Source organism: Phymastichus coffea, unplaced genomic scaffold (genome assembly GCF_024137745.1).
Source record: "Phymastichus coffea isolate CEN01 unplaced genomic scaffold, Cenicafe_Pcof_1.1 PCOF00110, whole genome shotgun sequence".
In the NCBI taxonomy this organism is placed as follows: domain Eukaryota; kingdom Metazoa; phylum Arthropoda; class Insecta; order Hymenoptera; family Eulophidae; genus Phymastichus; species Phymastichus coffea.
Window position 1 is genome coordinate 634,702 of NW_026706921.1, and position 23,084 is coordinate 657,785.

Genomic DNA, 23,084 nt, shown 5'->3' on the forward strand with positions numbered 1-23,084 from the left:
GGTTCGATTCCCGTTCGATTCAGTTTTTTTTTCATTTCAATCATATATCTTCATTTGATCTCTTCTTTTACTTTTTTATGATTGTAACATATTGAAATTTAGCATAAATTTTATGTATTTATTTTTATACATATAACAGTAATAAATATATTTCTTATATTACGTTTACTAATAATAGCATGTTTTTTATATATTTTTCTAAATTGTTCCGCTTTTAGTAAATGACGTATACATTTTTTTTAATTGGACTCTATCAACTATATATCGATCTACATATTATAACTCATTACGCGCGTATATTCACCAACTTAATTCGGAAATGAAGTCAATAGTGCGTGCTACCGGATAATACCTGAGTTAAATTTAAAGGGCACCGCCCTTTTTAGTCAGCTGTAGCCAGACGCACGTTCCCCTCACTCGAAAGACGCACGTTTGTATACCCCTTCCATAGCTGAGAGGGGAACGTGCGTCCAGTTCGACGCTTGGCCGATACGGGGCGCTCGAACCAGTCGCCCAGACCTGGCACGCTCTAAAGCATTGCGGTTAGCAATCTCTCAACTAATCTCTACTCTGACCACAGTACGTTAGTGACGAGCTCGGCGTCGCGGCTGACGATGTGACGATAATCTGCTCTGTCAAGCGCACGTCGTGCGATACGACACGGTCTAGCTGCAAATTCATGCTTCAGGTAAAGTGAGAGAGAAAGAGAGGGAGAGAGAGAAAAAAATAGAGAGCGAGAGAGATGTACTGAGCGCTCACAGATTGGAGGGAGAGCCATTGCGAGCGTTGCATGTGCGCGGTGCGACAGAGCAAAGTTGCGGTGGGAAATCGGGTCTACTCGTCGGCTCGCCGCGCGGCAAGCAAGAAGCAAAGCTCTACTAGCAAAAAGAGGCCGTCAGCTGCCGTCAGTCACACTCGAGATTTCTCGTGATCGGGTTGCTACTGCTGTTTGAGTGATTGACTCCTCGAGTTTTCTCGTGCTCGCCTCAAATCAAGGGATGTCGACTGGCTGTGTGAGGATGCAGGCCAACGGGGATAGTTGTGAGCCCGGCCAAAGGAAGAAGTTACATACTCAGACGGAGGCCAAGGTCATGGTCGTGCTTGGTGCTCAATGGGGTGACGAGGGCAAGGGTAAAGTCGTCGACATGCTTGCCACTAATGTCGATGTCGTCTGCAGATGTCAGGTAGGAATCAAACGGATATCACCTATACGTGTATCAATGATGGTGTATCCAATACACACGCACTGTCTCGCCCTCGCTTACGGCGTTGTGCTACCTCACCATTTTCATAGACTGGCGCGCACTCGCGACATACACACGGCTGCTATTTATACCCCCTTCGCTTCGCGAGTTAGGCACCAACTGCGCACGTGTTGACGTCGAGACGGCGGCGATGGCCGAGGTCTCGTGCAAGACCTTCACCGTGCAGAGGCTCAACTATGTCAATTGTACTTTTTTCTGTTTCTGCATTGAAAATCATTTAATAGACCTACCGCAGATTAGCCATTTGCACTATATCTTTGATATTTAGCATGATTCTCTTGTCACCGTTCTTTTCAGCTGACTTCGTTATAAAATAGCTACTTTATGAGTTATTACGGCATAAACAATCACGAGAATGAGATAAGATAAACTACCTCTGTCCTTACTACTTTGTTTCATTTTTTATTTCCTTCATATCGTCGTGGAGCGTCATTTTGATTGCCGTCTTCCCGCCCCCTTCTTTTTTCGTGCATTATATACTTACAGAACATCCATCATCAGTCAAATTTCGTCATTGTCGTACTTCTGTGAATTAACGCATCAATCGTAGTTTAATGAAATTTTGAGCTGTATTTTATTATAGGACTTGTAAACCAATTATTTATTTCAACAATCTAGAGATAATTTTGTTGTTAAAAGTTTTGATATTAGGTAAATCTTGTGATCTTGTACTTGGTGTGATGTAATCTTATTTGACATATACATTTGTAGACATAAATGTACAGCTATTTGTGTCTATATGTGTGGTGTATGATTTAGTAGCAAGATGCCTGATGCCCTGTTCACATTGCCAAATAATTATTAACAATTGCTTTAATGTATGGGTCTAAATAATTATGATAAACTGATAAGTATTTTTGATGGCACTACTGTGTTTGGCCAACCATCTAAATGAATTCATCATTCATAAAATTAAACTCAACAGCCATGCTAAATAGAGCGAAGAAATTTTATGTCAATATGGAGTTCATTGTTTCTATGATTCATTTTATTAGTTAACCCTTTGGTCCATTTAATTTTAATTATTTCTTTTCAATTAATAATATTTAAATAAAATTTCAAACTCATCTATTAATTGTTTCTTTAAATATTTGAAAAAGTTTGAATGACAAAATTTTTGCACAATTCATTACTTTTTATAAGTTAACATTTTTAAACTTTTTGTTCTTAACTTATTATTTTCTAAATATTTTTTATTTTTAACTGATGAAAATCCAGGTTGGGATATTACAATTAATACAAAGGGTTAATTATTTTTTGGGTAAAAATTGATAACTCTCAAAGATTCTATGAATCTTTCGGTTCAAATATTACTGTAATTTCACAGGGAGGAAGTAATGCAGGTCATACGGTAGTTGTAGATGGTGCCGAATACCACTTCCACCTTCTACCTAGTGGAATAATCAATCCCAGATGTAAATCCGTTATAGGTAATGATTAATTTAAATCGACAGAAATTTAAATACTGTGCTATGGTATTTGGTGAATAGAATTTCATAAGTCTATTCACATGAAAATAATAATAATAATTTTATTTTGTTTATACATTAGATATTTTTAATATTCCAAAACTATATTAATTATAGAATCTATACTATATTAATTATAGATAATACTATATTAATTATAGACTAGAACTATATTAATTATAGAAACATAAAAATTATAGAATCTCTTAGTGGAAACTTGATTGAATTACAATTACAACTTATATTTTATGCTCTGCTTTGTAAAATTTTATTTAGGATCTTGTTAGGTCATATCTAAATATAAACTTCAATGTACATTGTAGATTCAAGGCTGATTACTTGAGTAGTATGGAAAGTATTCCAACTACTTTATTTTGACAAGTTCTTCAATTGTATAATCTAACATAATCAGCTTATTTCAATAACTTCTTATTGATAAGTGCTTATTTTTGACAGAAGTTTCATCAGTTGTTGAAATATGATTCACAAAAAGTTTTTGTTCATCAATTGTAAATAAGTAAACTACCCATTGATATCAAACTGACTTCAATAAAACATTATTATATTACATGGTTTTTGTATAAAAAAGTGTAGTTCATTTATCAAGCCTTAGTTTGTAACTATGTAAGTTGCCATAAAAACTATATAATTTCACTCTGAAATAACACTGCAACTATTGATCCATTGATATTATTAAGTTTTATTGCTCTGGGAGTAAATTGTCATAATTGCCTCTTTAACCTTGTGATATTAAAATTTTATTGATATAACAAAGCAGACCAAGTACTGCTTGATACTGGAGCCATTTCAACTGGTTAGCACATTTTACAAGACTCCTCTTATATCATCATCTTTAAAGCAGACTTTTATCTGTTTCTAGGCAATGGAGTGGTCATCCATTTACCAGGTTTATTTGAAGAATTGGAGGAAAATGAGGCTCAAGGACTCGTAGGTTGGAAAGACCGGCTGATCATTTCTGACCGTGCCCATATTGTATTTGATTTTCATCAGCAAGTTGATCAACTCCAAGAAATGGAAAAAGGAAGCAAATCACTTGGTACAACCAAGAAAGGTATAGGTCCAGCTTATGCAAGCAAAGCTGCTAGAACTGGAATTAGAATAAGTGATCTTGTTGGAGATTATGATAAATTCTCCGAGAAGTTTACTACCCTTGTAACATCCCATCAGAAAGTTTTCCCTGCTTTGAAAGTAGACATAAATTCCGAGTTAGAACGCTACAAAGGGTTTGTATTTTTATTTTTGTATTTCCAATTCGCAACAGGGTTTAAATGTTTCATTATAATTTTTTCCAATCACAGGTATGCAGAACGCGTCAGACCTTTCGTGAAAGAAACAGTTCACTATTTATATCAGGCAGTGAAAGAAGGAAAGAAAGTCTTGGTTGAGGGTGCTAACGCTGCTCTGTTAGATATAGATTTCGGAACGTATCCGTACGTTACTAGCTCGAATTGCAGTATCGGTGGAGTTTGCACTGGTCTAGGAATTCCGCCTACTGTTATTGGAGATATTGTGGCGGTAGTCAAAGCTTACACTACTCGGGTAGGTGATGGCCCATTTCCGACTGAGCTGTTAGATGCCACCGGAGATATCTTGCAAAAACGTGGTGCTGAGTTCGGTGTCACGACAAAGAGAAAAAGGCGTTGCGGCTGGCTCGATTTAGCTCTATTAAAATTCACAGCAATGGTTAATGGGTGGGTAGAATTTATATTAAAACTCGATAAAATTAGATTGCATGCTATGTAAATTTGTTTAAATTATCACTTATAAAAATATTTTATAGAGTATAGTCTTACATTTTCGTACTCTATGAAAATTATAACAGGTATGTGTTTTTAACATATCTGTTACAATCTGTCATATAAACTGCATTAATTTTCAATAATGAGGAATAATACAGCACATGAGTCAGTTAATCTACAACTTGATAATTGCTGTTGATATACTGATAAAACATGATTCTGTTTCACAACATTATTTTTGCTGATATTGCAGATATAATCTTGTGAATTATATACATACATTTGATCAAGTTAATCTGAAACTTTAATACTAGAATTGATTACCTTGAAAGGAGAAAAATATAAGTTTGACAAGTTTATAACTGGGATTAATTTGGCAAGATTTATATAAAACAATGATTTTTTTACATTTTAGTTACACATCAATCTGTGTGACAAAACTTGACATCTTGGATACATTGCCAAAAATTAAAGTTTGCATCGGATATCGCCTGAATGGAAAAGAAATAGACTACTTTCCCAGTAGCAGTTCAGATTTAGCCAAAGTAGAACCAATTTATCAAGAATTCGAAGGATGGCAGACTAGTACAGAAGGAGTTCGCTCTTTTAATAATTTACCCTCGAGTGCTAAAAAATACATACAAACATTGGAAGAGTATTTAGATATACCAGGTAAGGGCTATTTGCTAAAGTACTCTAATGTGTTAGGTGAATAAATGTTTTAATAATCTTTCTAAGTTAAAAATATTACATTATGATGCTTTTGTTTAAAGAGCCGTTTATTATAGAGTTACATAACTTATAATAAAATTTTCAAACATCTTATATCTTATAATTATTTTGTTTTTATTGTTACAGTAAAGTGGGTAGGCGTGGGCGCCGGTAGAGAAAGTATTATCGCTATCTGACATTCATCATGTAAAGAGTGACAATACTGCACCAGTTCTATTGTATTATTACAGATAATTGTTAAAATATTGTTCACAATGTGGAGCTGATGCGCACACGATGTAAGAAATTTTCAACAGCGTTACTTAAGAATGAAGGCTGATCACAAGCCAGTCTGGAAACAGTTTGAAAACGTGCTTGAAAATGTATGACGTCGAGTGATACGCTTCGTTCCCCTACAGGTTCTATAGGATAAGATTTTATTGTCCAAGGATTTTTTTTATTATAATTGCGGTCAACTATTGTTTAATTATTTGAGTGCAGATTTTCAGTTATCACTAACTTGAATTTCGTAACGGTGGTGATGATATTGTCATTAATGTCCATTGAAATTGTTACGGTTCAGAGCATTAACTCATTTACATGATCGTAAATGCCAATCAACATAAGTTCATCAATTTTTTACAGTTAACTTCTATTTTTTTGTGTCTGCGTAAACGTTTGACATTCTTTTTGTTTCCTGGCGCGTCGACTTTAAAATCAAATTTTTATCTGGAATAAAACGAATTGGTCGAAATCAGAAAAAGTATAATTGTATAGAAATAGAATTTGAATTAATTGTGCATAGAAATAGAATTTGAATTAATTGTGCATAGAAATAGAATTGAAGAAGGATGAATTGAAAAACACGAAATTAAATATAATAATTCGTACGTGACAAATGTAATTGTGAACATATACATTTTTTCGAACTTTTCTAAGAATCTCGTTTTTTGCCAAGAGATTTGACCATTTTTTCCAAAGCTAAAATACTGTATTCTATATTTTTCTGCGATTATATTTGAATGTTTCATTCAAATAAAAATTCTTAAATAAAACGATAACCACCTTTTCTATTTAATATCTAATAAAAAGAAAAAACACGAACCTACTCTACTTTAAGGAAGTTGTAATACCTCTGATAAGTACGTGACATTTTTATGGATCAGCTCAAGTTTGCTAAAATTCAAACATATCAAGTAATAAAGTAAATATTGTACAATAAAGCGTAGATTATTGTACAATAATGCTTGGGGTGTTGTATTTAAAGTACTGGAAAACAGTGCGCAAGCGGAAGGATCACGCGTACTACTTGAAGTATTATATATTATCGATACCAAATGATACTCTCTCGTCACCAGCGTTGGTCGGCGACCCGATGCTCAATGTTGCAATCAATCTTGGGTATGTTCCGTATCCAACAAGTAATGTTGGAAACCAGTTTAACGGATCAGTGATCTAGAATGTCGATGAATTAATGTGAAGCGATGTAAGGGGATTGTTATTGAAATCTACGAGCCGCAAGAATTAATCGATACGTGTTTTAACAAGGACGTTTGTTCCCTTCCTTCGCATCTCGAGTTTTTGCATCGTGCCTCGCTTTCCTCTAAGTACTTGTACGACGACGAAGAAGCAATTACTCGAATCTCCGACAGCGTGATTCTAGCGAGTGTAAATTATCATTGCGTCGCAACATTACACGACAGTTCTTAAGTCTTTGTACTTTTAAGGGGCATGACAATTCAAAAAATAAAAACTCTAAAGCTTTTTTCCTCATTGATTCCCATCGGGTGTAGTGTGTGTTATGAGTTGAATATTTTTATTAGTTGGTATTTATTTTATACGTGAATCAAACGTGTCAAATAAATATTTCAAATTATTTTTTACGTAACAAGAAAAGAATCGGTTTTTATTGCATTCGATGAGATTTTTTTTTCACAGCATTGGAACGGTTCAACCGATTTCAATAAGGTCAGCTCATTTGAAAGAGTGTACTTTCGAGATGGTTCCGTTTCATTATTAACTTGATTAAAGCATAACTTTGCAAGTGATCGCAGAAAAGGAAATTGAAAGTCAGCTTTTTCTTTTTTTTACATTAATCCCGTTTCAAATGCAATTGCTCTATAGAAAGCTTCGACGGTGGACAAATGTTGAAAGGCTGTTTGTTTCCAATTTTTTTTTAACTGATCGCCAAAAGCTCATTCCTATTTACGGAATGAATTGCATTTCACTTTACCCTGCGTTCCCTTTACAAGATAATAACGATTAGATTTGTAGAACGTAATAATTTAAAGGATATTCTTAAAATGAAAGCGCATAGAGTGACTTCGAAAGAACGGCAATGTGCACTTGAGATGAAATGAGCATTGAAAGACATCGGATATTTAAAAAAAAAAGAGATTGTCCAGAGAGCTTTCAAGATTTTTTAGAATCGGCAGCTCTCCGACGAAGAAAATACTCTTGCTTTGTAACCTTGCGATAGCGAATACCGTTTAGAGCGTGGAGTGATAGGAATAATCATATGTAGGTGTTTTTAATATATAATTAGAACAACATTTCATTTAATGACTTCAAACTTACACTGCACATTTTGAGCCCTGCTGTAATGGTTTATAATACCAATAGTTTAATACTTTGGTAATTAAAATTGTCCACTAAAATTTATTATTTTTACGGGGTTGATGTAAGCACGGATATCGTCACGAATATCGGGAGAAAAAACAGTGGAAATCATCCGATCGAGGTCCAGCTGTGGGATGACGTAACGTATGCTTCGCTAATTGTGTGAGGCTAATTACGTTCACGTGACATTAAGCTTATTTATTTTAATTATAAGTTAGGTGGTTTCTGTTGACAAGCAACACTCAAAGTAGCAATGCTAATGCTAATGCTGTGCACGAGCATAAAATAATCCGAGTTCGATTAAGTCGGTGCCTGTACGAATGACAAGAGAAAAATTTGCAAGTTTCGTTTGTTTGTTTGAATTTATTTGTTGTTTATTCGAATGGAGAAATAGAGATCGTAAAACTTGTCTATTCGCGTTTATGTGCATTACTACACGTAGAAATCTATATAATCTGCACTGCGGGTGCACCGTGCTCGCGCTTGCCACGTTTCTCACGGCTTGGAGGACATTCGTCGGTTTCTTTGGGCCCTCGAGGATAATCAAGTGCGGACGATTAAGCGAAATGCGTACCGAGATAGATTCGGTGCAGCCGAACAGAGGCATCCGAGCTCGTAGGGTAGTCGCGCGCGCGCATAAGCGATCTTCTCTCCTTTTCGAATTAATAAAAAGCGCACGCGATTAATTGTCATTCCAATTGCATGCATTTAACACGTACACATCTATCTTCACAGATTGAGCAACGACAAGAAAGAATTACTCTCAATTCGTTAGAACAAGTATATTGTAATTATATGGAGTCGTGGTATAATACTAAATAGATTTTATTTGGAATGAAATTTGTTCTTGAATTTACGTATTTTTATTGAGACTATATACAAAAATCAGGAATCTATGATAAACGCGTATTCTTCACTCCAATTGCACAATTTTTCAATAATGAACGACAATATGGAAAATATGAGTCGACCAATCGATAGCTTGATGACTGCCGCCGGAACGCTGATAAAACATTATCGGTCTTGTTTTGCAACTTTTTTGCTTACGCTGACTGTAATTTCGCAGATGTACTTATATTTATACATTTGATTGAGTACAATTCTGAATAGCTGTGATACTAAACCGGATTGTCTTCCGAAAGATAAAAGTAGTAGTTTGACAAATTTTCAATGGCCTGCGTTCATTTGATAAGATAATTAGGACAAAAAACGATGGTTTTTTTTCACATTCCAGTCACTCGACAATGTGTGACGAAACTTGACATTCCCGATGACATCCCGATGACTTATAGAAATTCCGCTGACTGTTGGGTATTTTTTTTTACATTTTAGTCATACAAATTGAGCATAATTGCCATAGCAATATATTGCTACAACTGAATAATATTATCTTTTCGGGAAGGAGAAAACGGTCTGGACATGCTTATAAATGTTTATGTCTCCATCATTGAATTTGTTGTTTACTATTGATTTTTGGGGTTTTGAGTGTTTTATTTTGTTTCTTTTAGAAATAAAATAATACGAAAAATAGAATAACCCTTTAAATCCTCAGACTCAATCCTTAAACACCCTTTGTGGTGAAAGAGGTTGTTTTGAAAAAAGTATCCATGGAATATTATGTATATAGTAATAATAACTGCAAAATATCAATAATTCATTAATGTTAAACGAAGGATGTGGGATTTGATGATGCATACAGAAAGCGAATATTTATAACATAATATTTCTTAGTTTTGTAGGTCAAAAAGCGGCAATGGTGAAGCTGATCTATGGGCCGTTAGACTATAATGTAAAAAAGAGCGAGAAAGAAATTCGACTGTGATATAGAAGTATTCGAACCCAATCAGAAACGGCTCCACTAGCTGTAGATTGCCGCGGTCCAACTATAATCGGGAAAGCGTCGCTGAAAAAGGGAAATTCAAACGATTCAATTTTCGCTTGAATTTCGCAGAGGTAGGCTGGTTATATCCCTCCTGAATAACATTACGAGTAAAATTGCAAAATTTTCGTAAAGTGCGCGTTGCACTGTTATTTTCCGAATAATCAACTTGAGTGATCAACTCAACATCGTCCCTTATTTCTACTCACTATATCCTAAACAGCAAGAATAAAAGAAAGGAACAAGTAATAAATGCTATGAAATTGTATGCGATGTGTTAAAAATATAAATTATTTATTAACATCATAAAAGGCATTTTAAGTGTCAAGTTATGTAAAATGTACAATAATATATTGGCACATCTTAAATCTAACAATTATTTCGCTTATCGTTACAGTTAAGTATAGGTAGGCGAGAGGCCGGTAGAGAATGTAAGTATTATGCTATCTGATATTCAACGCGGAAAGAGGATACTGTTAATTGTTACTGTAATTGTTAGGACACAATATGGAGCTGAGTAAGGAATTCACAACAGCATCACTTAATCATTAGACGCTGCACCTTAAAGTAAAGTTGCTTTTTAATATTGTTTTTTTTTTCAATATTTATAACATAATATTTATCCATAATTGTTAGTTTAGATCGTCGAAAGCTTCAAATATACTAGAAAATATTTTCAATCTATAGATTAATAGTTAGAGGCCTGCAGTCGCTCGGTCGGCAGGGCGACGGACTCGCACCCGGTAGGCTCGGGTTCAATTCCTAGTCCCTGCTGATTGATACAAGCACCAATGAAAAAAAAGTTTCATGTGCTTTGTTCTCAAACACATTGCAAGCCTCCGTTGCTGATTAGTACTGATAGAGCATAAATAGAGCGACGTTAAAAAAAGATTAATAGTTAAAGAAGTTATTGACGATTTTTTAAAGTAGGAAGTCTAACTCTTTCCTGATTTGCCACTACCGCCTGAACGGCATTGCGTCCCCGTGTAAGAGCACCTTTAAGAAGTGCGTTATGACGCTTATTGGCACAGCGCTGGGATCGAAGAAAACAGCCACGGTAGCAGTCCAAATCCATTATGGTGTAGTTACTAACTCATTCACACGGTTGTATACGCCGACCAATATAAGTCTACAAATGCTTTACAACTAACTTTTACCCGAATGCGTCTGCGTAAACATTTGAGATTCCCTTCGTTCTCTGGCACGTCGATTTTGAAACCAAATTTTTATCTGAAACAAAACAAATTGGTCGAAATCAGGAAACAACATAGTGAAGTGAAACAGGCCAAGTTAAATATAATGATTCGTACGTGGCAAATATGTAATTGTGATATATGGTACACATCTTTTTTCAAACTCGTTCTAAGAAACTGGTGCTTTTTGTCAGAAGATCTGAACAATTTATTTTTTCAAAACTAAACTTCTGTATTCTACATTCTGCCGCTTGTATTTATTGTCTGGCAGAAAGAAAAAAAATATGAACTTACTCTACGTTGAGGAAGTTGCAATACTTCTGATAAGTACATGACATCTTTGCGGGACAGATAAGCGCTGCTTTGGTACTTCTCTTCCATTGCATCCAATTGGTATTTGGTGAATGGTATTCGTGGGTATCTTCCTGGGGTCCTTTTTAAATTTTTATCGACAGGCGGTCTGCGTGGTATTTTCGGTGGGTGATATCTCGTACATCGCAACCACGAGAGCTCTTCGTTGATTTGTGCAGGACCCATGTCGCAAGCACGATTGACTATTTCCACACTAAAAAAATCGTTTTATCCTATAGACTATATCAAGCGTAATTTGTAAAATATTTATGTACGGGACGTAATATTGCTGCCAGCTGGAAAACCTCATTGCTTCTTTGATTCTTTTTTAGAAAACTGCTGTACGAATGCTCAAAAACTGATTAGTTGAACTTTAGTAAGAAATGGCTCTTTATAACACAGTTCTTTACAATAAGGGGTTAGGCATCTTTTCATTGATTTTTAGGTTTCGACAGGATTAACTCGGCTGGAGACTTTGGGGGTTCCACGAGTTTTCCACGTCAATTAGAGCTCAGCAGTTCTAAATGTGCTCGACAGATTTGCACAAGTTAATTAAATTTACTCGTTTATTAAAATATGATTTTTCTATATTATTCGAACTTTTACAAAAGTATTCCCAAAAATATTGTTTTATCGTCCACCTCTGGATTCTATTTAATAAGTCACGGATTTGTTATTTATTGCATTTTTTCGTTCTATTTTTATAATTCGTCTATATGATAGTGGCATTATTCTGGTATCTATATTAGCACTTGAATTTTTTCACATATTTTCTCTTACATTCGGCCATTATGAAGTTTCATCAATGTATAAATGTTTTTATGTTATATTTTTAAAGTGTTCCGAAATGAAACAGCCCAATATTTAAATTAAAACTTGAATTTTATTCTACATTCCAATTTTATTGAAATCATCTATTAAAAATAATAATTTTCTAAATCTCTGCTTGAAAATTAAACATTTTTGTTAATAAAATGCGGTTGTTTCATAGTTCCCCGACGATCACCGACATGACTTTGTATTTACCGATTTCGAAATCAGGAGTACATCACGGGAAAAGTAAAGATGGTCATCGTTTGTATTTTCCACTTGAAATTTTTTTGCGCCCAGATCAAGAGATAACGATTTGGTAAAAGTTCATCAGAAGCTTGTGCGGGTAGCTCGATAAGAATTGTCAATTTACGCTTGAGAGGAACGTGGGTTGGGTTGCGATGGAGTGCAACGAAGAGTGAAGGCGACGCGACGGAAGAAGGAAGCAATTCCTGCAACGTTTGTTGGTAAACAACGCAACCAACCTGTCCTTTGGAGTTTGGTGGGCGTCCGGCCGATCGGTTTCGGACTCGGACTCGTTGGTCTGGCACGCGCAGTCGTTCCTCGGCCGGTTGACTTTGCCGTTAGCGACGCAAGCCGAGGAGCAGGGTGGCGCGCCGGCGGAGCTGGCGGCGGTGTCTTTGGCGAGTATCCGCTCGATACTGAAATCGCTGACGAGGCCTCGTCTGTGCGTGTGGCTCATCTCGCGGCTCGTAACGGACTGCACGGGACAGAGGATCCGTCCCTGGATGCCGGGCCGACTCGCGCCAGTGTATCCATTTCGGCAAATCCAAATTAGCCGCATAGTTGCACATCGTTGCGATGGCTATCGCTTTTCGTTTTGCGCGCGCCCCTTTGTCGCGCTGCTGCCGGTCGCCGCTTGTAAATGCTCTTCTGCCAGCGCATTGTTATCTGCCGACCGCATCTCTCGCCCCGCCCAATAACAACAATGTAATTGATATGCCCAGGCGAACGAAGAAGAGCGCCAGGGGCAGATGCGATGGGCGCGCAGCCAGTGCAACCGAGCCTGCCTAATCGAAAAGCCACGGGGGTCAAAAACGCGAAAGCATCCACGGCTTAATCCGCTAATACTCTCCTCTCTCCGACGTAAATATTGAGAGGCCGCGCGGCTCGGATCGGGATACACGTTCCGCGCCACGTGGGTCCTCTATCCGCTCTTCTTTTATTGGGAATGTCGCGAGCTGCCACTAGCAGCCCCGTCGCTTCCCTTGTTCCGCGTGCGGCTTGCACGCGCCTTTTCGCATTAGCTTTTCCTCGGGTCTGTGCGCGAGCGCCTTTTCGCTGCGCTAATGTTTCAATCTTTGCGTTATGCCGCTGCAACTTTTCGCTCGATCGCTTATTATCCCATTGCCGCAGGCTATACAGCCTTGTCAAATGCAGCGCGTTTCGTCATATTTCCATTTTTATCAAATAATTGTTTTATAACTGCAGTATAATTATTTGATGATGTTGAATAGCCCATGCAGATAGTCATTAAATTAGACCGCAAAACATTTTCCGGTCTTTTTTTATACGAATGAGCGATCAAAAAAGATACTTATCTTATCTCTTTTGTACCGTTTGCTTGTCTGAATGATCTCAGCATTGGTAACTGCAAGGAAGGGGCACCCTTGTAGGTTATGTTTTTGTTTTACAATACCCACTTCAGTTTAGGGCAGAGGATTGTTTAGGGCGGTTCGCTGCGTGTAGAAGTTGTATGTACAAGTTCAATACGAAATTGATGTGACAAGATTACAGTCGTTAAACAAGGTACTTGAAAGCTCTTTATTACTTTTACTTTCATATTAAAGTCATCAAATATTAAACTAGCGAAATTTCACATTATAAAATCATAACAAATTTTCGTTAACTTTTGATAAAGTTTGAATTAAATAACAGTTACGATGATATAAACTTTATATTTATTTATGAAATACACTCAATCAGATGAGTTCATAACGTACGAGTAATTGTAACATATATTTTTTTTAAATTGACTTCATTTGGATATGTAACAGGTTAGGTGAGTTATAAACACACTCTAATGTGTGAGATTATAAATACTATAATTGAAAAACATGTTGGCAGTTATAGAATAATCACACTGAACACAATTAAAATGGAAATTCTGGATGTTTGTTAATCCCTGGTAAAAAAGTAAAATCACAGATACGACCTTTATTTCCCTGATCCAAAGCATTCAGTAATGTTACGTCTTCAGAATCTAATTTCCAATCAAACAGTTGGATATTATCCTTGATACGCTGTGGATTTGTACTCTTAGGGATCACAACAATTCCTTTTTGGATAATATGTTTCAAAGCAATTTGAGCTGGTGTTTTACCATGTTTTTGTGCTATTTGTAAGACAGATTTATTTGCTAACAAGTTTGGCAGTGTTTCAGTTTTACCTATGAGCTTCACAAGGCCTCTAGTACCAAGTGGTGAGTATGCAGTTATAGGAATACCTTTGTTTTTGCAATATTCAATCTGAAATAAAAGTATTTTTTACATAATTTCTAAAAAAATACTAGTAAGTGATTATTGAACAATATTTCTGACTCAGCATGAATCTAATAAAATTAAGAAGCATACCATTTCATTTTGTTGGAAATATAAATGCAATTCAATTTGTAACATTGAAACTGGAACTTTAGCTGCACTGAGAATTCTGTCAACTTGCTTGGTATTGAAATTTGATAATCCAATGGCTTTTGTTAATCCATTAACCACTTGCTTTTCCATCTCTGTCCATACAGCAAGAATATCAGTGCTTGGATCAATTTTTATATGACCATTTTCATCTTTTGGATGTAAATTATCCCCTTCTTCAATGAATGAAAATGGAGTATGAACTAAGTAAAGGTCCAAATAGTCTAATTGTAGATCTTTTAAAGACTTTTTCAAAGATTTTTCTACACCTTCAGGACGATTTCCGGTTGGAGGCAGCTTAAAAATCAAAATAAACGCTCTATATCTCAAATTAATCAACGAAACAAATTAATTAACGAAAATTCGACAATTTTCGAAGCAAATAACCTTTGTTACTATAAACAGATCATCTCTTTTGAGTTTTCCAGAATCCAACCATTTTTTCAAAACTTTTCCAATAACGTGTTCGTTTAAATAAACAGGTGCTGTATCAATATGTCTGTAACCAGATTCCAAAGCATTGTCTAAAGCCGCTTCGAGTTCTTCGTCGGATGCCTAAAATCACACAATATTATGATTAAATAATTCACTAAGCTGGCATTCTTATTATTATTATTATTATTATTATTATTATCATCATCATCATCATCGCTATCATTATCATTATCATTATCATTATCATTATTATTACTTCAAAAATGACGTTTATATAGAACGCTACAGAGGCACAATAGGCACCTGTAGGTATATATTGGTTATAATTATTAAATTTTGTAGAAATAAATAATTAACTGTCGCCCCTTCATTAATTATACTAATGGTACACTATTTCAAATTAAAAAACATTCATTCATTTTTTAGGTGACATTTAAAAAAACATTTTTTTTTGTGTTTATGCAAAACAATACTTGCAAAACCTTGCTTTAGAAATAATGGTTTTTTATCGTATTGTCTGTATTTACACGTTCATAAAAAAATCGATCAACTAGAGTTCTTACTGATAAAAAAAGTGCTTAACCTAATTTGAACGTAATAAATGATAAAAGGTAGATATGTGAAATTTTGTGAAAACTTTGTTGATTTATAATTACCTGAATATTTATATTATAGTACAAATAATAGTTTTAACATTGAAAATATTTTAGTAATCATTTTGCTCTCGAAATTCTCTTTTGGTTATTAAGAAATGTAAGTTTTAGTATAGAAATTGTTTGCTAATCGATTTGATTGGAAGTATTTTTATTTTAAACATTTATGCAATAGCAAAAAAAAGCGAATTAAAAATTCTCTTATTAAAAACATTTTAAATTTTGAATATGTTTTTTCTTAAGTAAATTCATATATATATATATATATATATATATATATATATATATATAGAAAATATTTCTATCCGTTCTATAAAATTAACGATAAAATAATAACGATAAAAATATTTTAAAAGAAAAACAAAATTTGACACGTTCGTCTTTCTAAACAAAATTGATACGTTTGATATAACTTCAATACCTTGATAAGGTGAAATATAATTCAACAAATAAAGGTATCTTATAATTTAAATTTTGTCGAAAATTGTAATAAAAAGTGTAAATACATAAATTGATAGGTATTTAGAAGCAGAATCTATATTCTTCACGGTAGCTCGGTCTTGATGAAATTTTGATTATACGTTTTTTAATAAAAAATTATAATACCCGTATATTGTGCCTCTTGGGTTTCCGGCGGTTTCGAAGGATCATACGGACCTTACGCTTAATTTATTAGAAAATCAAATCCTTTCAAGCAAAAGATTTCTCGAAATGATTCCTTTCCATTCTAAAATTATATAAATTCGATTGTTTTTATTCGAGATAATTGAAAACAATCTATGTAAATGTAGATATATGAAAAGTACTGTAATTTATTATGAATATTTTTGTGACAATAGAACGCGTGAGTGGATGCCGATAAAAATAAATTGTTTTATGGAAAAATTTGATATGAATGTTCTGTCGGAAACACTAAAATAACGGGAGGCTTTCGAGACTTTCGATTTTTGAATATATTGAAAATAGGACCTCCAAAACCGGAACTATGAGAAATATTTATTTTTAATGAAGAATATTTTCTCTGAGTTATCGAAATCGAGCTTCAAGATCATGTGTATTCTCCTGCCAGTAAATCGATTACCGTTTCGTATTAAAATCTCAATGACGTCGAGCTACAATAATAAATCCGAGATCTTTATAAATCCATTTTCCACTCGACTTCGTGTTATTGTAAAAATTCTTAAGGTGCGTTTAAGGTTTTTCAGATTCATTCATATGCAAATAAAAAGTCATAAAACGTTTGAATTTGAATTTATTCAATGAATTAGTTTTCGTTGGTCAAACTGGAATCGATAACTAACTGAAAAACATTGAAAAATCTTGGTTGCATTCATTCTATATTAAAGTGCAGAGCCTTTAAAATTGAATGAATCCGAATGTTAATCATGCAATCCATGCGTTCTGGGCAGAAGGCTAAATGCATTTTGAAGGATAGTTCCGACAATGCCATTCGAGCTAAGCCGATTATCAGATTTTCGAATGCTTCAAATAAAAATATCAAATTGAGCTTATTCCGAATAGCAATGTCAATTAGCACGTGAAACATGGGTTGTTCTATCCGTGGTAATAGCATAGAAAAGTTTACTGACCTGCCAGGTGCCGAATCCGACAATGGGAACTCGTTGTCCCGTTGGCAAAGCCACGGTGGTCTCGTGCAAGCTCATTGTTAACCGTCGAACGGAATCGACTTATTGTAGGTGATAAAGAGGAAAATCGAACACTCCTGGCGGCTTGAGCACAGCTCCTGGAATGCTTCGTCGGAGCGAGAGCACGGAAAGCTCGCGATGACAGAGACAACATAGAGCTAAAAAGAAAGAGAGAGAGAGAGAGCGAGAGAGGGGGAGGGAGAGGGACGACATAGTGTTCCGTTTGAAGTTTTTTTTTCCTTTTCCAGCTTCCTACATATCCACGTCACGCACGTTAGCTCCCTACTTTCATACAACAGTTCGTCATTCAATGAGTAAAGGTATGCACTGTTGACTCCGTTATTCATACAGTGTATAGCAGGTACACCCAGTATAGGTACCATGAAGTTTTTCTGTTCGAATCAGGCTCGAGCGCGAGCGTTCGCGTAATTTATGTCAAGAGCTGCACTAGCGATGACAATCGCTGCAACTCTCAAGGCTGCTGCTTAATCGTTTCTTGTTTTTAATGACTATCCGGCAAATTGTATGATATTAACGATCCAGCATCCTTTGTATATTGATTTAGATTTTATGTTGATCTAATGGTACGCTCCGTATTCATCATCTTATTGTTTTTGTACCTTTGTTTTGCGTAACGATCTATACAGATTTTAAAATCTTCAAATACAAATAATCTATGTGGAAAATGGCATTTTATAAACATTAGCAAAAAGCATATGTAAATAATGTCAGATTCCGTTGATTTCCTACATAATTGTCGAAGACAACAGGAAAATATTGAATTAATGTAATAAAAGAAACAGTATATATTGTTACGATTAATATAAAGTCGAATTTTTTATGAGTCAAATGGTGATAACAAAAAATTTTAAATGATTTTGATTTCCTTTGATCGTTTTTCGGTGAATACCCAATTATTAAAAGAGGAAACGCGATTAATTCATCTTTTTTTATGTTTAGATTAAAAGATGAGACTGAAGCGATCCGTGGAAAAGTGAAATAAATGGAAACATTAAGAAAAAGTCAAAATGTACACGTGCATCAACTGTGGTGCTCAAGTGGATGAGCTTTACCGACGTTACAGTCCCAGCGTACTCAAAGTCGTTAAATGCGTAAGTTGTTAGCGCTTTTATGTAACTCCAGTTAATTTCGCATCCGTGTTCTGTAGCGTACATTTATAGGTGATTTTTTCAAATTTTATTTCCGAGTCACCTCTCGCAAAAAGTCATCTTGTTGAAAAACTGTTTAAAGCTTTTTCTTCAAATTTTTTTTGTCGTCAGAGGGGATCGAGTTTTTGATTTGTTTCTCGTTGGACTTGTAGGAAAACTGCGGCAATTTGGCTGATAAGTACATCGAATATGACCCAGTGATAGTGTTGGTAGATTTGGTATTACTGGAAAAGCCAGCTTATCGCCATTTACTTTATAACAGTGACTTCAATGCCTACTGGAAGCTGATGATCGTCTTAATTCTTGGCGAATCATACCGCATATGGTCGAGCTACGAAAACAGCGAAATGTCCACGGCCGTCAATTATTTAGATTCAGTCTTCGCATTGTTCGATCACACAAACCACGGGTCCACTTTTCAGAGCGAAAGGAACTTTTATTTTTTGCTCTGTCATACTACTCTTTCGCTGGCCGTCTTCGCTTGCGTGGTGCTGCTTATAACCGAGCTCAGGTGGCTGTTGCTTGGTAAAAGACCACCCAGATACCAACCACTCGACCTCGTGAGAGCTCTCGTCGTTGGTGGCTGTGCCAAGTTACTCGGTCTGCTTGGTATTATTTGGCAACATGTCACACCCGAGCTTCACAATCTAATCATTTATGGATACACCGTGCTGTGCCTGCTTACCGCTTATTCGGGTAATTATTCTTTATCTTAGTATTTCGCAGTTTGCAAGTTTAATGTGACGAGTACTTTGGAGTAAAAAAAATACAAGCTCGTTTCAAACCATTTATATATTTTTTACATTGGTATTACAAATAATATAACAAACACAGAAAGTTTTGAAGCCGAGAGTAAATTTTAAAAACATTTAAAAAGCAATAACTTTAAATAGACTGAAACTTTGCATCTTTGAAAGCTATCTTAATTGCTTACTATCTTCGAAAAAATACATTATCTCTATCTGTTTTATATTCAGATAAAAATTTCATTTAAAAAACTATAAATAAAATAAACATTTCTTTAATACAGTATTCAACAATATTCGATCTTGCGTACATAATTATAATAAATAATAATAAAATATGAATACTTTTTTCGAGCTGACATTTAAGTAATCAATTCTTTCAAAAATGTCAATTTGATATTTTGACAAAATTTCTTTTCGCATTAGCAAATGTTACATAACTTTTCTATTCATTAACATTTTGGCTCCATTATGTTATTGTCTATTGCTTGACAATACTACATAATACTTAGTAAACATCGTTTTATTAAATACACTTTGTTCAAAGATTTATATCTTATCAAGACTTTTACATATTAAATATTAGGAAACTGATTAAATGTTGAATATGTTAGAGTTTTATATTATTTATTTTTATATTTCTTTTGAATTCATTCATCATTATAGTGTGATATAGCCACTTAAATCAAAAACTTTTTCACGATTTGGTTTCATATCACCAAATATACTAACTAATAACATCAATGGCACAAAAGTAACATTTATCTACACATATAGTAGAATATTGCACAATAAATTTTTATCTATTGTGTAATGTTCTCCCGTATAATTTTAGTTTTCTAGTCATTAGATAAATTATAACCGTTTGCGTAAAAATAAAATCGTCACTTATTGAAATCACCTAACGCTTGTACACTGTTATGAGTGCAAAGTAATTAATTCGTATCATTCCTCCATTCTTCTTGCAGTGGTTTGTGATAGTGGAAGAACAGGGTCACTGATTGGATTAATTGGTGGACTGTTGGCGCATAACTATGTGTACAATGTTATACCTGAATTGTATTTATCGACCGCCAATATGACTATGCTGCAAACTTAAGGTCATTAGCTGGCGACGGTCGCGAAGTGTATCTCAAGCATCTTTGACCGGCAAAATACTCCAGCCAAGTACCAAACGATCAAAACCACACGAGAACAAATTGCATGGGGTGCTGCTATCCTCGGCCCAAGCCACTGAACAGACCATACGTCTGTGACCCTGTGTATTATTATTAGATTGTATCAATCTTTCTATTTACCAAATATTTCTGTTAATTATTTTTAAATTTCTATCGTATGTAAACGTGCTAAATAATAAAAGTGACCGATACATTTACTGTAAATATGTTCCGTTATATATTTTTGTTAAAAAAATTAAAAATTTTATTGAATTTTGCGTTTGAAAATTTAAATACAAGAAAAGTTCAATAAAAATTATATTAACGAAAATTATTGATGAAGAGGACTCATTACCTGTCTACTAGTCCTTGGCAATCTTGCTAATCTTTGACCGTTTAAATCAAATAAACGAATTTGCCTGTTGTCATGGGGAATGGAAATAATTCCAGCACTTGATACAGAGAGTCTATTTGCTGAACTATCTCCACGTATGGTTGCTAGTGGACTTCGAATATTGCGCAATTCCCAAACTTTGACGCTCCTGTCGTCAGAGGCCGATACAATTTTATCTTCCCTAGTAAATACTGCTGCTGTAACAGCTCTGAAAACAATTTTTAATATTATGTGTGATAGAAATTAATATTTTGATAAAAATATAATGATTTAATATTTACTCTGTATGTCCTTGAAAGACTGATACTGAATGAATGGGCTCTCTGAAGTCCCATAATCGAAAAGTGCTGTCTCGACTAGAAGTAACACAGAGCCTTTGAGCATGATGTGTTGCAACATAAGTTAGTTCTTGATCGTGGCCACATAATGTGTGAATTATTTCTGCTGTTTCGGCATCATATAGATTTGCAGTTCTATCCCATGATGCAGTAACTATTTGTTCAGCACTAAGAAGCCAATCAGCTGCTATAACAACACCTGTATGTCCTAACAGTTCTTTAACTGGAGTTCTTAATATAGGAGCAGCTTCTTCTTCTGGAGGTGGATTATCAGACCCACTGGCTCCTCTATCACCAGTAACTGCAACATCTTCCAATGATGTTCTTTTTGGTAAATCCCAGTTAACAGCTGCTTGCCACACATGAGCAGAACAATCACCACTTGCTGACAGGGCCAAGTCTTTTGTTGGATGAAATCGGACAGAATTTACTGAACCACTGTGCCCAGTGTATTGTAATAGACAGCGACAACTATCTATACCCCATATTCTTGCTGTATGATCTGCAGATGCTGTTGCTATAATTGGTTGACCCGATCTACCAATTGAAACTTCCCATATACCATCTCTGTGACCTCTGTATTCTTTCTGCATGGTACAATTCATTGTAGGATTCTTGAAACTGGATACTATTTTACTGGTTTGAGCTTTTAGTTTGTGAGATGCCTTTACTTTGTGAGCAGAACTTCCAATCATAGCTAGAAAGATTATATAAAAATAACTTATTGGTAAATTTTTTATAGATAAGTAAAAAATATATAATGAACAAATTCAAGGTTAATTGATATTAAATTAAATCTCATGATATTGCATTTATTGCAACTTACATTTTTGCTTGGATAGATTTTTATTATCAGTATAATCTTGGAAATCTCCAGTAGGTAAACTACGTTCACCTGATCCATAACATTCTCTTTCAAGCTTCTCATTTAAGGCTTCTATTTTATCTTGCACTGTAAGATAAAAATTACAATCATCAAGTTAGGCATAAATTTTTTTATGTAATTATATAAACACTTTAAGCTTACAGCTGCTATTTTCTGCACACAACATTTCGAATTCTTTTTCTATTTGCTGAAACAGATCTAATAGTCTTGTACGAAGGGCTGAAGGTATTTGACTTTCTTCAACTTCTGTACGAAAACTAACTGTATGAAATGCTATAGGTTGAAGTGGAGTTGAGCCGCTTTGTTGAGATTGTAATTCTGTATCTGTGCTGCTTTGTACTCGAGGAATTGAAATTCTTTTAATTTTTCCACTCGACTTTGTACTTGTGGTGATTGATGGTTCTCCAGGCATGATTTTCTATCTAATGATTCTAATGATAAATATACTAAAAAGCCTAGGAGAGTTTTCCTCCGACATAAATTAGTGGTTTGAGAGATTTGATCACTTTTAAGTAATGAACAGCAACTCCCGTCAATTTATTTCGTCATCGTTAAAACTGACTGTACTGCAGAATCTATCTGTCAAAATCGTTATTTTTTGTCTCGATACTAAACTAGTACTAAACTTTCAATGTAAAAATTCTTTCTCGGGGAATGAAAGATCGAAAGACGTCGTCGCGGTCGGTATCACTGTATCACTGTCTTCAAATATATAACGAGAAAATTACTAGAAATTTTTTTCATTATCAAGGGTAAATAGCGAAAGCTAAGCTCTGCATGCGTATAAATTGTAAATCAATAGTAACTTTGTATAAACACGGGTCAATCTCTCTTTTAATTTAGAACTATCTAATTAAATTAACAAAAATAAATTAAATATTTTGATACTGAATTACCTTTATCAATATGCGACAATGTCTAACGTTTCCAAAAAAAAAAATATACGATTTCA

General features: G+C 34.8%; 5 protein-coding genes across 5 annotated transcripts; 2 read left to right on the forward strand and 3 right to left on the reverse strand.

Annotated features, from left to right (window-relative positions):
• Positions 1 to 572: 572 nt before the first annotated feature.
• Positions 573 to 6,889, forward strand: LOC131670392 (adenylosuccinate synthetase). Its single transcript, XM_058945961.1, has 6 exons — positions 573 to 1,184; positions 2,593 to 2,695; positions 3,615 to 3,978; positions 4,054 to 4,446; positions 4,910 to 5,166; positions 5,353 to 6,889. Exons 1-6 carry the CDS (start codon positions 999 to 1,001, stop codon positions 5,400 to 5,402), a joined length of 1,353 nt encoding a protein of 450 aa, XP_058801944.1. The 5' UTR covers positions 573 to 998; the 3' UTR covers positions 5,403 to 6,889.
• Positions 6,890 to 10,849: 3,960 nt separating this feature from the next.
• On the reverse strand, positions 10,850 to 12,760 carry LOC131670421 (homeobox protein MSX-2). Its single transcript, XM_058946014.1, has 3 exons — positions 12,543 to 12,760; positions 11,191 to 11,461; positions 10,850 to 10,933 (listed from the first exon to the last, which is right to left on the reverse strand). The coding sequence occupies exons 1-3, from the start codon at positions 12,758 to 12,760 to the stop codon at positions 10,850 to 10,852; spliced, it is 573 nt and encodes a 190-aa protein (XP_058801997.1).
• Positions 12,761 to 13,722: 962 nt separating this feature from the next.
• Positions 13,723 to 20,465, forward strand: LOC131670434 (protein ARV1). Its single transcript, XM_058946031.1, has 5 exons — positions 13,723 to 13,827; positions 14,454 to 14,500; positions 18,403 to 18,554; positions 18,764 to 19,307; positions 20,326 to 20,465. The coding sequence occupies exons 3-5, from the start codon at positions 18,471 to 18,473 to the stop codon at positions 20,454 to 20,456; spliced, it is 759 nt and encodes a 252-aa protein (XP_058802014.1). The 5' UTR covers positions 13,723 to 13,827; positions 14,454 to 14,500; positions 18,403 to 18,470; the 3' UTR covers positions 20,457 to 20,465.
• Positions 13,837 to 17,990, reverse strand: LOC131670479 (aldo-keto reductase family 1 member A1). Its single transcript, XM_058946104.1, has 4 exons — positions 17,386 to 17,990; positions 15,096 to 15,263; positions 14,652 to 15,005; positions 13,837 to 14,546 (listed from the first exon to the last, which is right to left on the reverse strand). The coding sequence occupies exons 1-4, from the start codon at positions 17,458 to 17,460 to the stop codon at positions 14,172 to 14,174; spliced, it is 972 nt and encodes a 323-aa protein (XP_058802087.1). The 5' UTR covers positions 17,461 to 17,990; the 3' UTR covers positions 13,837 to 14,171.
• A 12-nt stretch (positions 20,466 to 20,477) lies between the features above and the next one.
• On the reverse strand, positions 20,478 to 22,805 carry LOC131670477 (WD repeat-containing protein 37). The gene is made up of 5 exons (XM_058946103.1): positions 22,274 to 22,805; positions 22,073 to 22,198; positions 21,190 to 21,943; positions 20,870 to 21,116; positions 20,478 to 20,615 (listed from the first exon to the last, which is right to left on the reverse strand). The coding sequence occupies exons 1-5, from the start codon at positions 22,542 to 22,544 to the stop codon at positions 20,490 to 20,492; spliced, it is 1,524 nt and encodes a 507-aa protein (XP_058802086.1). The 5' UTR covers positions 22,545 to 22,805; the 3' UTR covers positions 20,478 to 20,489.
• Positions 22,806 to 23,084: the final 279 nt, after the last annotated feature.